Source organism: Danio rerio, chromosome 13 (genome assembly GCF_052040795.2).
Source record: "Danio rerio strain M-AB ecotype USA chromosome 13, GRCz13ab, whole genome shotgun sequence".
In the NCBI taxonomy this organism is placed as follows: Eukaryota; Metazoa; Chordata; class Actinopteri; order Cypriniformes; family Danionidae; genus Danio; species Danio rerio.
In genome coordinates, this window is record NC_141033.1 from 38,014,933 (window position 1) to 38,029,516 (window position 14,584).

General features: G+C 38.7%; 2 protein-coding genes and 2 long non-coding RNA genes across 6 annotated transcripts in view; 1 reads left to right on the plus strand and 3 right to left on the minus strand.

Moving 5' to 3' along the window:
* The window catches only part of jag1b (jagged canonical Notch ligand 1b), a 50,905-nt gene extending 44,615 nt beyond the window's left edge, over window positions 1–6,290 (plus strand). The window contains 2 exon segments of the mRNA NM_131863.2: window positions 159–306; window positions 2,988–6,290. Of these exon segments, the coding sequence (NP_571938.2) occupies window positions 159–306; window positions 2,988–3,442 (603 nt within the window). The 3' untranslated portion in view covers window positions 3,443–6,290.
* LOC147841155 (uncharacterized) overlaps window positions 1–14,584 on the minus strand; it is a 102,241-nt gene that overhangs the window by 7,915 nt on the left and 79,742 nt on the right. The window lies entirely within an intron of this gene.
* On the minus strand, window positions 127–3,921 carry LOC147834253 (uncharacterized). The gene is made up of 2 exons (XR_015506249.1): window positions 2,663–3,921; window positions 127–2,590 (listed from the first exon to the last, which is right to left on the minus strand). It is a non-coding gene; the product is annotated as an uncharacterized LOC147834253 (long non-coding RNA).
* Window positions 7,798–14,584, minus strand: part of slx4ip (SLX4 interacting protein) — an 81,003-nt gene continuing 74,216 nt past the window's right edge. The window contains exons 7-13 of one of the 3 annotated variants that reach the window (XM_087277679.1): window positions 11,529–11,626; window positions 11,345–11,458; window positions 11,163–11,270; window positions 10,970–11,083; window positions 10,659–10,772; window positions 9,325–9,438; window positions 7,798–9,251 (exon numbers count right to left, since the gene is read on the minus strand). In XM_087277679.1, the coding sequence (XP_087133805.1) occupies window positions 8,717–9,251; window positions 9,325–9,438; window positions 10,659–10,772; window positions 10,970–11,083; window positions 11,163–11,270; window positions 11,345–11,458; window positions 11,529–11,626 (1,197 nt within the window). In that variant the 3' untranslated portion in view covers window positions 7,798–8,716. 3 annotated transcript variants of the gene reach the window in all.

The window sequence follows — 14,584 nt, forward strand, 5'->3', positions numbered from 1 at the left end:
TGCAATACTTTTAAAAATCTTATTGACAGTCAATGTGGTCCCTAATTGTTTGCACAAAGACCATTTTATGGATTAAAACAGTTGAAACTTCCAATTATCTTTAGAAAAAGGAAAAAAGAGCATACAGTGTGATATTTATGTGTTTATTTTTTGTACAGTCCACAGAGGAGCCCAGGACAGACAGGAGTCCTATTAAAGACATAACGGTTCAAATCATTGACTTGGTGAGCAAGCATAATGGAAACAGCACCATCATTAAAGCCATCACCGGCGTACGGGTTCATCAGATACCAAGCCCCAAAACTGGTAGGTAGCACACATTTGGGTCCATCTTTGCAAAATGCAGCCAAAAATCAATGCATTAAGGTTTCCAGAGTCTGGGCCAGTTGTGTTGAACTGTATGTCCTTGGTCTGTCTTGCTTGAGCGATGTTTAACTGTCAAAAGAAGCTTTAAGTCATTGAAGCTCTGGAATGTTATATCAGCTCTGCCAGTTGGATGGAACTTCAGTTAGACATCAGGGCCCTCTTTATGAATGCCGTTCATCAAAAATGGCGTCCAATGTTTCTGCCAAGCTGCTTAGTTTCTTCCTAACGTAAGAAACCTTTATAAGATGTGTGCCAGCCTCTGTAGATTGGGCCAGGGGAGTAGGTATAAACAGGGTATATGTCTTGTCCAAAATAGGAAATTGTTCTGTTAAATTGATGTTAGGATTATTTTTTCCAACTTTGCTTCTGTTCAAACTCCAGGGTTTTCTGTTTCCAATGCGCTTACAGACAGCAGTAAATAGGAATAAAACAAGCTTTGGGTCTTTTTAAGAGATTTTAAAAGATTCCCTTGCTGTCTAAATGCAGGCCAATAGCATGATTCATTGATCAAACTGAATGCATAAAAACAGCATTCATCCATATAAGTTATATATTAGCTTTCAAACACTGATTTAAAATTAGTTTAGATTTTGTTTTTATACAATAAAAATGACAGAAAAAAAACTTGTGTGGTTTTACATCACTTATTTGTTCCTTTAATTCAAAGTGACTAGCACTGCATTCAAATTATTTACATTTCTATCAGCCTATGTGATCTCTCTAGCATGTTCTCCAGGAATATATTTAATGATTTAAAAAAATTATATAAAAAAAAACTAGCCAACAACCAAAGTTGCTATATAAATAATAAAAGTTATGCTAAAGATATAACAGACTGTCTTGATTGCCAAGGTCTGCAAATTATCACAGAATTTGTACATTTCCTGAGGTGCAAGCAAAAAATTATAATTATAACTGATATTTAAGTATGTAATGCTCAATGGTTACACCACAAGACATTTTTGTGAGTGGATAGGTCAAACTTTTCTTGAAAATGACAAACAATTTTCCAAACCAGAAACAACCAACATCCAACATTAAAAATGGACAATAATGTGGTTAAATTATCCCCATTCAAAAAGATCTACAAAAACAGCTAGAATTGCTGAATATGCATGCCAGGCCAGTAGTTGGCCATATCTCTCTGTAAAAAAACACTATAGGTGCTTTTCCACTGCATGGTACAGCGGGATTTAGTTCAGTACAGCTCACTTTCAGGTGCTTTTCCACTGCATTCTGTACCTAGTAGCTGATTTAATTGTTTATTTTTTGTAGTTTTTAGCAAGCCAAAATGTGACCTACACACAAGACTGGTCATTGATTGGTTCAAAAGAGACATCACAACCTGCTTCATTAGATTTACAACATGACACACAGAACCTGGTTGGTTTGTGTTAATCATTTGTCATCATTATTTCATCATTTCTAATGATGTCATGGCAGTAGAGGTGACGCAACTATAGCGAAAATCCCACCCACTTGAAAAAGTACTAACCTGCAATAGAAATGCAAATCAAGCTGAGCAAGAAGGATCCAGAGATGAAGGTGAACTGAACCCAAGTAAACCCAGCAGCGCTACACCATACAGTACTATGCACATTACATCACCATTTTCATTAAATCATAGAGATGATCACAGTATCCTTTTCAAAAGTGCATTTTAAGGGGCAGTTCACACAGAATGTGTTTCTCCTTTCCAATGCGCTACTTTTCAATTGTTTTTCAATGTAAACACATGCTTGATGGATATCTTTGATCGATAATAATCGAGTTCTCACACAGACAGTCTCACATAGACACTGTGTGAAGTTAAAAGAAATTCAACTTTCACATGCAGCACTGCTCATCAATATCAGTTCCAAAGCAATAGACCAATCAGAAGAAGGCATAGAATAACTTCCAAACAAAGTTGCATTTTAAAAAGTTGGTTTCACTACATGCTTTTAAAAAGATTTAAATGATTTAGAGTTTGAAACAACCCGTAGATGTACTGAATAGCTTTTAACTATCATTATATGTGTGTTTTGATGGATGAATGATGTCACCTGTTATTTGTTTTTGTTTGTTAAACCCATGTGAACTGTATACTGCCTAATTTTGGCCAGGAGGCTCTTGTTAAATAGATTTTAAATGTCAATGTGCTTTTCCTGGTAAAATAAAGGTTATAATAATAAGAAAAAACTCAAAAGCAGAACAATCACTGCAAACATTTTTCAAACCATTTCTTAGCGCATTTTTAAAGCAAAGACACATTGGATCTGAATGGCACATTCGGCCATTTCAATTTCTGTAACACTTTATTTTGATGGAACATTTGAGTATTAGTAGACTGGCTGCTTAATATTTGCTGATACAGCTCCTTCAACAGACATTTAACTGACTATAAGAAACATTGCAAGTACATGTAAACTTACACTAACCCCAACCAAACAGTCTACTTATAATCTAATGAGAATTAGTTGGCATGTAGATGCAATGTAACTTCCAACGGGCCCTCAAAATAAAGTGTGACCCAAATGTCATGTTTGTTTCCAGGCCACCTGAATTTAATGAACGGCCAAAATATTTTCTCTTTTTATTTCTGTCAAATCCTGACTGTCCTTGTGCTTGTTCTCCCCCAGACTACCTGGTTCCTTTGCTGAGCTCCATCTTCATCGTGCTCTGGATCTTCGCTCTGGCCTCGGCTTTCCTGTGGTGCATCCACCGGCGCCGGAAACAAAACACCCACAGCAACACTGCTACCTCAGCCACAGAGGACAATACCACCAATAACGTGCGTGAGCAGCTCAACCAGATCAAAAACCCCATCGAGAAGCACGCAGCTCACGGCGTGCCCATAAAAGACTACGAGGGCAAGAACTCCATCATTGCCAAAATTAGGACGCATAACTCTGAGGTGGAGGAAGAGGACATGGACAAACACCTGCAGAAAGCGCGCTTCACCAAGCAGCCGGCCTACACGCTGGTGGAGCGAGAAGAGCGCGCGCCAAACAAAAACCCAAACTGGACTAACAAACAGGACAACAGAGACTTGGAGACGGCACAGAGCTTAAACAGGATGGAGTATATCGTATAGCAGGCAGCTGTGTTGCCCCTGTTGCACTTACCGGTCACATGGCAGGGTTGTGCTTCTGAAAACTGTTGCGTTGTGTTCTGGACTCCAAGGCTGTTATTTGCCCTGTGTTAATTTAAGTTTTGACAAGCTGGCTTCACACTGGCAATCAATAGTCGCTGTGGACGGCTGGAAAACCCATACGCTGCGTTTCGCATCCAGTGTTTTCCTTCGTAAAAGAGACACAAAAAGAAAAAACAGTAAAAAAAGAAAACGTACACATTTCAAATGTTTATATTTTCGTGGATACGTTTGAGTATCTCAGTAAGTTTGCAAATAGTGTTATTTTTGTTCATAATGACAGTGCTCTCACAGCTAAAGTAGTTGTTTCTTCCTTATCCAGCGGCTGTGCGGAAACTCTCTCTAGTTGGTTTTATTTCTAGTTCTGAACTGAAAGTGCCTTCACAGCTACGCACCACAGCAATTGTCGGAAAGGAGTATATTAAAAAAAAAAAATCAAAGAACAAAAAAATTATTTATTATTTTTCTTTTCTTGGGGCGGGATAGGTCGGTTAGCATTTCGCTGCCAATATGAAGAATCGTGTCAATTTAGTGTAGATATGTATATTTTTTTTAATTAATCACTGTGTATATTTGATTTATTAACTTAATAATCAAGAGCCTTAAAATATCATTCCTTTTTATTTATATGTCCTGTCTAGTTTTGAAGGTTTTGATAGCTTTGTAAGCCTATAACTTTGTTCAGACGACATTTGTTTCATGTTTCACACCAAAATTTTCAAAAAGCAGTCGATTTTTTATTTTTAGAATGAAAAGACACAACAATATATATTTTTTCTTTTTATACATTGTCGGATATTTCAATATTTTAAAACTTTTGTACAGTGCATCCGGAAAGTATTCATAGCGCTTCACTTTTTGCACTTTTCTTGGTTACAGTTGTATTCCAAAATGGATTAAATTTGTTTGTTTCTTCAAAATTCTACACACAATACCCCATAATGACAATGTGAAAAAAATATTTTTTGAAATTGCTGCTAAATTAAAAACCTGAAAAATCACATGTACAAAAGTATTCACAGCCTTTGCCGTGAAGCTCTAAATTGAGGTCAGGTACATTCTGTGTCCACTGATCATTCTTGAGATGTTTCAGCAGGTTAATTGGAGTTCACCTGTGGTAAATTCAATTGATTGGACATGATTTGAAAAGGCATACACCTGTCTATATGAGATCCCAGGGTTGACAGTGCATGTCAAAGCACAAACCAAGCATTAAGACAAAGGAACTGTCTGTAGACCTCCGAGACAGGATTTTCTCAAGGCTGGGGAAGGTTACAGAAAGATTTCTGCTGCTCTGAAAGTTCCAATGAGCACAGTGGCCTCCATCATCCGTAAATGGGAGATGTTTGGAACCACCAGGACTATTCCTAGAGCTGGCCGGCCATCTAAGCTGAGTGATCGGGGGAGAAGAGCCTTACGCCCTATTCACACAGGGCTTCAGCATCAACGCTTGACTGAAGGAGTATCTGAAGTTGGGGCTGAAACGATCGTCATAGCAGCGTCAGACACTGAAATTCAGTCAGCAATAGACCATTGTCTAGCTGGTGTATTTGCATACAGCGATCTGATTGGCTGACGTTCAAAGTGAATGGGAAGCGTTGACGCTGACGCCTTGTGTGAATGGGGCATTAGTCAGGCAGGTGATCAGTAACCCTGATGGTCTCTCTGTCTGAGCTCCAGCATTCTTCTGTGGAGAGCGGAGAACCTTTTAAAAGGAAAACCATCTGTGCAGCAATTCACCAATCAGGCCTGTATGGTAGAGTGGCCAAACAGAAGCCACTCCCTTCCTGGAATTTGCCAAAAGGCATCTGCCAAAATATCAGTGGAGTGGCTTCACAACAACTTGATGAATGTTCTTGAGTGGTCCAGCCAGAACCCAGACCTAAATCCTATTGAACATCTCTGTAGAGATCTGAAAATGGCTGTACACTGTCACTTCCCATCCAACCTAATAGAGCTTGAGAGGTAATGCAAGGAAGAATGGGCAAAAATTCTTAAATACAGGTGTGCCAAGCTTGTGGCATCATATTCAAAAAGATTTGGAGGCTGAAATTGCTGCTAAAGGTGTATCAACAAAGTATTGAGCTGTGAATAGTTATGATTTTTCAGCATTCTTATTTTTAATAAATTTGCAACAATTTCACAAAATCTTTTTTTTCATTATGGGGTATTGTGTGAAATAAATAAATTGAATCCCTTTTGGAATAAGGCTGTACATGAGAAAATGTAGAAAAAGTGAAGCGCTGTGAATACTTTCCGGATGCATTGTGTGTATATTGCCAACTCTTACTTGCTCAACGCAGGTAATATCAACAAACATGGCTGCTTTTTGTTGGGATAATTAACGGCAGACACATTGCTTGCCACGGTTGAAAAATAAATGATTGAAAAGTCTCCAATAAAAGGGAACACGAGTCTTCTAGTTGCTTGTTGGTAAACCCGATTGACACGGATCATTTCTCTTCAGCTTGGGTTTGCAGTATGTCATAAGCTAGGCTGTGAATACTTGAACAGTAGGGGGCCAATGGAAACACTGTAGACTGCCTTGCTTTCAGGAGTCCATTTCTATTGCTGTGCACATGTAGTGTTCTTTTCGTAATTCTTTTATATCGAGGCTCTCTAAAACACCAAACCGACATGCTTATCACATTTGTCAATTCTATGAGATCATGGCAATATTCAATGTTCACATTTGACCTTATTGTAAATTTGTTTTCATTTTTTTTTTTTTTTTAGTTTGTTCCTGGCAATATTTTTTGAATGTTATATTTATTAAACATTTTGTATAAAAGGAAGATTAAATGTTTGTTTTTTCGACTTTGCGCCATTGTCCTGCTTTGGGAGGAGATGAAATCTGTCTGACGTTGACGTCATGTTATTGAAGCACAAATGGGTTTAAATGGTAGTCGATTGCGGTCGGCGCATAAATACTTTCTTCATATGATGACTGGATGAGGTATTTAGTAACATGCCTGCAGGGCAAAAGGCAGAGCTAAGGGTGGCGAGTAAACGAAAGGGGTTTACCCAATGATTTTCAGTCAGTTATTATGTAAATTCTGTCATTATTATCTTGACTTTGTGTTGTTTTGTACATGTTTTTACTTTACTAAACACAAAAAAATAATAATTAAGTTGTTTTCAATGTGCAATGAATGCGGAATGGAAATTTCAAGAATATGCATCACAATAGTGATTCTCAACTCTTACCCTATTTTCAAAGTGTTCTAAACTGATAACGTGAGAAATTTAAGTGAAATTGACATCCAGCTTGACTGGTCCAATTTGTGATGAATCATTGTTTTGAGTCAGATCTTTTCAGTGATTCAGAGTGTACACGATTTATAAATCAGACTGACTCAATTTGGTTGCATCAGAGGATTATCATTGAACAACAGCTTCATATTTCTTTTATTTGAATTGAATATAATAATCTATAGTGCTATTTTTAAACATTTGAAACCTCATTCACCATTCACTGTAATCGTATTGAAATGAGCGCCCAACTCAAACTCCAGAGTTTCATTTTGCATTCATATAAGCAGAGTTTAAGGGGTTAATGACATTTTTATTTATGGATAAACTTTTTTTTTTTTTAAAGTTGACTAGAAATTAATATTCATACCACACTGGATTCATGTAAGCAATTTCTGATGAGTCTGTTGGAGTCGTATTGGACCGTTGCTGCAGTGATTTGTTTCTGGCAACTATTATTTAACCCTAACTGATTCAATGTGTGGCTTTTTTTAAACAATCATCTCAGAAGATGTATCCCATGGTCATTTTTCATTGCTATAATGCAATGATTCATTGAGCCAAAACTGTGAAACAAGGCTTCATTTTCACACGTTGACAATTACTTGACCTGATGCCCACTGAAAGTCTTTAGATGTGCTCGAGTAGATGAGAAAGAGCTTCAGCTTGATTATATAGTGGCAATAAATCATGTTTAATCTGTTGTGTGTAACATACATGTACGCACAAGCAATAATTTTCTGGCTGCAGTACACAAAAAGACCACCGGTGGTGCTAAAAATGCGTTTCTTCAGCATTGATAGCCTACAGGGCAGTGTGCCGTATAGAAATATATAGCACAACTGTGCTGGAGGCATCCCAACTCACGCACTTTTCCCAATCCCATCTCCATCTTTTATTTACTGTCAGCATACTGTACTGCCATAAAAACATTGGCAATAATAAATAAATAGGTTTCTAAATAATACACATTGCTTGTTTAAGTAGTAGTAAAATATGAATTATTATGTGAGGCAGCACAACAGATAACATGAACCAAGTGACGATTTCAATCAAACAAACGATTTCCATCTTTAATGGTTTTCATTACAGAATTTACAGTAAAATTACTTTAAAAAGTACTGTACAGTAACTGTAAACTCTGCATTGTTATGGTGCTATAACGAAACAATATTCATCGATTTTAATAACATATTCATGACACATATCTATTATCCTAATGACATAAACATCAAGTAATTTGTAAGTACGATTGGAAAACCGAGCATGTGACTCTCATGTGAGCATTTCTGTCCGTACGTATAATCATCCTGCCATCACACACTACATCAATGTCGACTGCACCCGTGATTAGCCAAATATCGGACGCGAGAGGCACTGCAGCGTTCCACAACGTTGTCAATCATCCCGCAGAAGACTTTTAGCTGTTACGAAAAGCAATAACACATTTACAAATAATAACCGCAAAGAGACGGCAGTCGGCTCCAACGGTGAAAAGCCCTGATCGCTTAAAGAGCGTGGTGTGTGTGAGAACACAGCGAAATCAATCATGTGCTCAGCTGAAGCTGGAAGAGGGGAGATTTCAGACGGATGGAGCCAGAGATTTGGGCTTGGAGCCACAGTGTGCTCTGCGGCTCCCGTTAGTCTGAAATACAACTCTTACGCAGAATGCGCAAACTGTATTTGTGTTTTTGTTTAGAGCAAAGTTACGATTTGCACGAGTTGCTTCAAAGCTAGTGGAACTTATTCAAACTTTTAAAAGCTTCTCTGTAATCTAATACAAGCAGTTTGTGTGTGTGTGTTATTACTTGGAAGGCAGAAGCGAAATACTGTATGTGCAAAGGCTGTGTGTGGTGAACTCTTGTGCAACTACTGCTGACAGACAGCATTACAGTAGAAGTGTGTACTGTAAGATCCATGGAGGTGGCGTCAGATATCCGCTCTCGTTGTACGCCACTGCACCCCTCAGGACTTCTTGAGCCGGCGTAATCGGGATGTTCTGGGTTCACCCCCCTTCCTTTCCTCTCTGGCGGCCGGTCTGGAACTAATAGAGGACCCAGAGGATACGGGCTTGACGGATAGGCCTCTTAGACTTGTGGCCAGCCCGCTTTGGTTAGTCTGTGAAATCTCAGGCTGGGGACTGCAAACAGAGTCTGGTGCGGCGTAGCCGGAAGAGGGATTGTTGGAATCGCTTGACACTGCAGACTGTCCAAGTCGCAATCTTTTTGTCTTTTGGTGGTCAGCGTCCTCTCCTGAGCTACTCGGGGCCCGTGGGCGTCTTCTTGGACCGGTGGTGTCAAGATAGGATTCGGTGACATCTTTATTGTTACTTAATTTAGATGACGACAATGCTTTCCCGTCCACCAATGACTCAATGCTTGAGACCGATATGGGGACTGGGAGACATGCTTCCACACACTCCTCTGCTACTTGAAATTGGCCTGATTTGAACTCTTGATCTTCTTGGGAATGTGGGGATTGGATGTTTGCCTGTCTGGCACTGGAAAAATTAAGAAAATGTTAAATGAAGATGAGAGATGGATGACCACAAGCTAAATCAGAACAGCGCTTACATCTCCTGAAGGACAGATCTAGATCCCTTCTCTGATTCGCCTGCTGGAAATTGGCCTGATTTGAATTCTTGATCATCTTGGGATTGTGGAGGTTGGGTGTTTGTCTCTTTGGCTCTGAAAAAAAAATAGAAAATGTTAAATAAAGATGAGATGGATGACCACCAGCTATATCCCAACAGTGTGCTCTAGACCTATTCTCTGCTTGGTCTCTATGAAATTGGCCTCGTTTGAACTCTTGATCATCTTGGGAATGTAGGGATTGGATGTTTGCCTGTCTGGCACTTGAAAATATTAAGGAAATGAATGAAGTTGAGGATAGATCACAACAAGCTAAATCAGAACAGTGCTTACATCTTCTCAAGGACAGATCTAGATCCCTTCTCTGATTGGTCTGCTTTAAATTGGCCTAATTTGTACTCTTGATCATCTTGTGTTTGTGGGGGTTGGATGTTTGTCTTATTGCCTCTGAAAGAATAATGAAATGTTAAATGTTAATGAGATGGATGACCACAAGCTATATCACAACAGTGCATTCTAGACCTCTTCTCGGCTTGGTCTGCATGAAATTGGCCTGATTTGGACTCTAGATCATTTTGGGATTGTTGGGTTTGGATGTTTGCCTGAACTTGTACTGAAAGAATGAAGAAATGTTAAATGAAGGTGTACTTCAGAACAATGTTTACATCATCTGACAGAGAGCACTTGACCCCTTCTCTGTATCATCTCTTGATTATCTTGGCATTGTTGAGGTTTAACAGTTATCTGCTTGGCATTGGGGGAATGAGGAAATATTAAGTGAAGATTACAATGGATGACCCCAATCTACTTCAGAACAACTCTTACATTTTCTGAAGGACATCTCCTGACCCATTCTCCTGTTTGTCTGCTGGAAATTAGCTTGATTTGGACTCCTGATCATCTTGTGATCGTAAGGGTTGAACATTTGTCTGTTTGGCTTTGAAAGAATGATCAAATGTTAAATTGAGATGAGGTGGATGACCACAAGCTATATCATAACGGTGCGTTTTAGACCCCTTCTCTGCTTGGTCTGCATGAAATTGGCCTGATTTAGATTCTTGATCATCTTGGGAGTGTTGGGTTTAGATGGTCGCCTGAACTTATACAGGAAGAATGAAGAAATGTTAAATGAAGGTGTACTTCAGAACAATGTTTACATCATCTGACAGAGAGCACTTGACCCCCTTCTCTGTATCATCTCTTGATTATCTTGTCATTGCTGGGGTTTAACACTTATGGGAACACTTGAGTGAATGAGGAAATATTAAGTGAAAATCACAATTGATGACCCCAATCTACTTCAGAACAACTCTTACATCTTATGTAGGACATCTCCCGACCCATTCTCCTCTTTGTCTGCTTGAACTTGGCCTGATTTGGACTCTTGATCATCTTGGCACTGTTGGGGTTGGATGTTTGCCTGTCTGGTTCTGAAATAACAAGGACATTTTAAATGAAAATGAAAGAGATCAACATAAGTCAAATCTTTTTTTTTGATTATCTTGGCTATGTTGGGGTTTAACACTTATTTGCTTGGCACTTGGGGAATGAGGAAATATTGAAAATTGAAGATTGAAAATTGAAGATTACAACGGATGACCCCAATCTACTTCAGAACAACTCTTACATCTTCTGAAGGACATCTCCAGAGCCTTTTTCTTGTTTGTCTGCTTGAAATTGGCCTGATTTGTACACTTGGTCATCTTGGCACTGTTGGGGTTGGACGTTTGCCTGTCTGGTTCTGAAACAATAGGGACATTTTAAACAAAAATGAAATAGATCAGCACAAGTCATATCTCAACAGTGCTTTTGTACAGTACATTCTCTGAAAGACAGATCTATACGCCTTCTCTGCATTGTCTGCTTGAAATTGGCCTGATTTGGACTCTTGATCATCTTGGAACTGTTGAACATTTTCCTGTCTAGTTCTAAAAGAATAATCAAATCTTAAATAAAAATGAAATAGATCAACAAAAGGTATATCTCAACATTGCTTACGTACATCCTCTGAAGGACAGATCTAGAGCCCTTCTCTGCATTGTCTGCTTGAAATTGTCCTGTTTTGGACTCTTGATTATCTTGCGATCGTGGGGGCTGGATTTTTGTCTTTCTGGCACTGGAAGAATCAGGAAATGTTAAATAAGATGATGAAGGCCAACCACAGTCTATATAAAAACAATACTTACATCTTCTGAAGGACAGCTCTTTTTGTAGCTGTGGAGATTGGTAATGGATTTGCCGTCTCACCAGAGTTAGAAAAGTATTTTGACTGACTCTGTTCACTCTGTTAAATAAATAATAAACACATTCATTAATAAGTTTACATTTTACATTATTAGGTTTACACTCAGGTGGAATGCTGTCTTAGAAGAAAGCATGCTAAGAAGACAACTCACTAGGTTTCAGAACTCTCAACACCTGACAAAAACTGATGCACATTAGTTCTTTCTTTTTCTTTTTCATGGACTCAAAAGAAAAGTCCATTGTACTGACAAGAATAAACTTGGAGATATTTGGTGTAGCCATGGGAACAAATCCATGGGATGTTTTGTTTTGATGGCCATACCCAAGAGACCAAGCAAAAACACAAGCAAAAACCTTGTGTTGAACTGCCAGTATTCAGAGGAAGCACTTTTTTCTCTGTTCTCTGGCGTGGTCATCAAATGTCTAAATATAAGAATTTAATATTTGTTGACTTGCTTTAAAGGACAACATGCTTGTTCATAATGCTTATTATACATGTGTGTATGTTTGTATTAATCATATTAAAAATTAATCTAAAGCAACAATATTAATAGTGGGTAAAAAGACTTGCAAATATATTAAATGTGTCATGTACTGCATTGGTTTATTAAGTAAAATGGTTCTCTGGTATCTACATAATAGGTTTATGGTTTCGGTAAGTTAAAAAAAAAAAGTAAAAATATTCAACAGAAACAGTTTTAAAAGCTTATTTATTACTCCAGAAAATAGATCAGAAAGTCCATGATTGAACCTATATAGTTTGTGTTGTGAATATTAATGAGCTTGGCTCTAACGTGCAGCTCTTACAGACACACACACACACACACAAAGCATGGTTTACGTTAAACACAAACAAATATAATCCCAATCAGAGTAACGTTACCTGTTTTGCTCACCAGATCTGTTGTGGATAAAGGCTAAATTATAATTAAAGTTGACAAAAGAGAGTGATAGTAATTTATTGCTTTGTATTCTGAAACTACAGTCAAAGACAACACAGGCAGAAATTAATACCAACCTCTGCATGAATATATAACAGTTGAGCTGAGTGATTTGACACAATTCAGCAGTCTACATGTGTTTATTAATTTTACAAACATGATAAATTAACAAATGCTAAACTAAACATACTTCATGCCTCAGCGTGGAGATGAATAAATGTACAGTATAATCTGTAAATCTTGCCTGAAGCCAGTTTGAACATTTCTTGTGAAGTGGTTGCCCAGTAATGCACAGCAAACAATTTAGGGCTCACGTTTTCAAAATAAAAGGAGGAAAAATATCAATGTTGTGTCACTAGAAAACATTTGGCTTATCAAACACAGCCTAAGACATGCATATTATTGATTTCAGGGCGTTTTTATGATCTCATAGCTGCATATGAGTTGTGTTCTCTTGATGATGTGGCTGTTCATCAGGTCTGGATGAAAGACCTAAAGTAGGCATACATGCAAATGCGGAGGGCATGCCCCTTAAGTCTTGTCACAGTTTGTTTTGTAATGTAATGTAATGTAATGTAATGTGTATTTATATAGCGCATTTATTGTGTATGGCCATACACCCAAAGCGCTTTACAATCATGAGGGGGGTCTCTCCACACCACCACCAGTGTGCAGCATCCACTTGGATGATGCGACGGCTGCCACAGGACAACGGCGCCAGTGGAGTGGTGGAGTGGAGAGACAGTGATCGAGCCAATTTTGTGAAAAGGGATGATTGGGAGGCCATGATTTGGCCACTTTGTCCAGGACACCGGGGTTACACCCCTGCTCTTTCACGAGAAGTGCCATGGGATTTTTAACGACCACAGAGAGTCAGGACCTCGGTTTAACGTCTCATCCGAAAGACGGCACCCACTGACAGTGTAGTGTCCCCTTCACTTTTACTGGGGCATTAAGACTCACACAGACCACAGGTTGAGTGCCCCCTGCTGGCCTCACTAACACCACTTCCAACAGCAACCTAGTGTTCCCTAGTGGTCTCCCATCCAGGTACTGACCAGGCTCAGCCCTGCTTAGCTTCAGTGAGTAACCGGTCTTGGGCTGCAGGGTGACATGGCTGTGGCATGTTTTGTCCTCTGATTGGCCTGTTTTCCACCAGACCTTTACACTCATATAATTTACATGAAGACAAGGAAACAGTGGTGTCTAAAGCTCACAGTATGCCCATATACGGTCCATATACCGAACTTTTACTATTCTACTATGCCTTGGTATACCTAGATTTTCATTATAGGGCACCTTAAAGTAAGAATGCATTAAACTAATACAAAGTAGTAGTGAAATTTATATTGCTGTACAAAGGTTTTGTTTCAAATGTATAATGTAGTTATTATTTAAAAGAAAATAAAACTAACATCTTTTATTGCTGACGTGTAGCAGAATTGAGACTATATAAAGCAGTAGATCTATAAACAGACACATTTAGCAAATCATTCTAATAACAAGATTACTTTAAATGGACACACTTGCTTTTCATAAGACACTAAATCTCCGAAGCTTCTCAACAAAATATTTCCATTGTCTGTGGGTGTTTCTCAAGACCTGGCTTGACCACCTGAATAGTCTGACAAACACTTTGAAGTCCTTGTTTTAGTACTAGCCATCCTTAACTGGGCAGCTCTGAGAAGAATAATGAGACGAAGCAGCTTATTGCATCCCACCAACATACACCTTCAACAGTCCTAATGAAGCTCTATCAACAGAACAATCCTTGACTGAGCAAGAACAGAGCGGGCGCTTGTGGCCCGTCGTCTTTAGGGGCACAGGATCATTGAACTGCGATTAACTGACACAAAACAATCATTCCAGTCCAAACTGATTGGATTTCATAAAAGTGTAGGTTTACCCACTGGCCTCTGAGCAGGTTCAAGATATATGGGCTATTAGTTCTATTTTAGGAGCAAACGGTCAGATAAGCACAAGCTCCGTCAAGTCATTAGAGCAAAATGAGGAAATTGCATAGGGATGCGTTTCATATGAAGTGCATAGACGCTAGC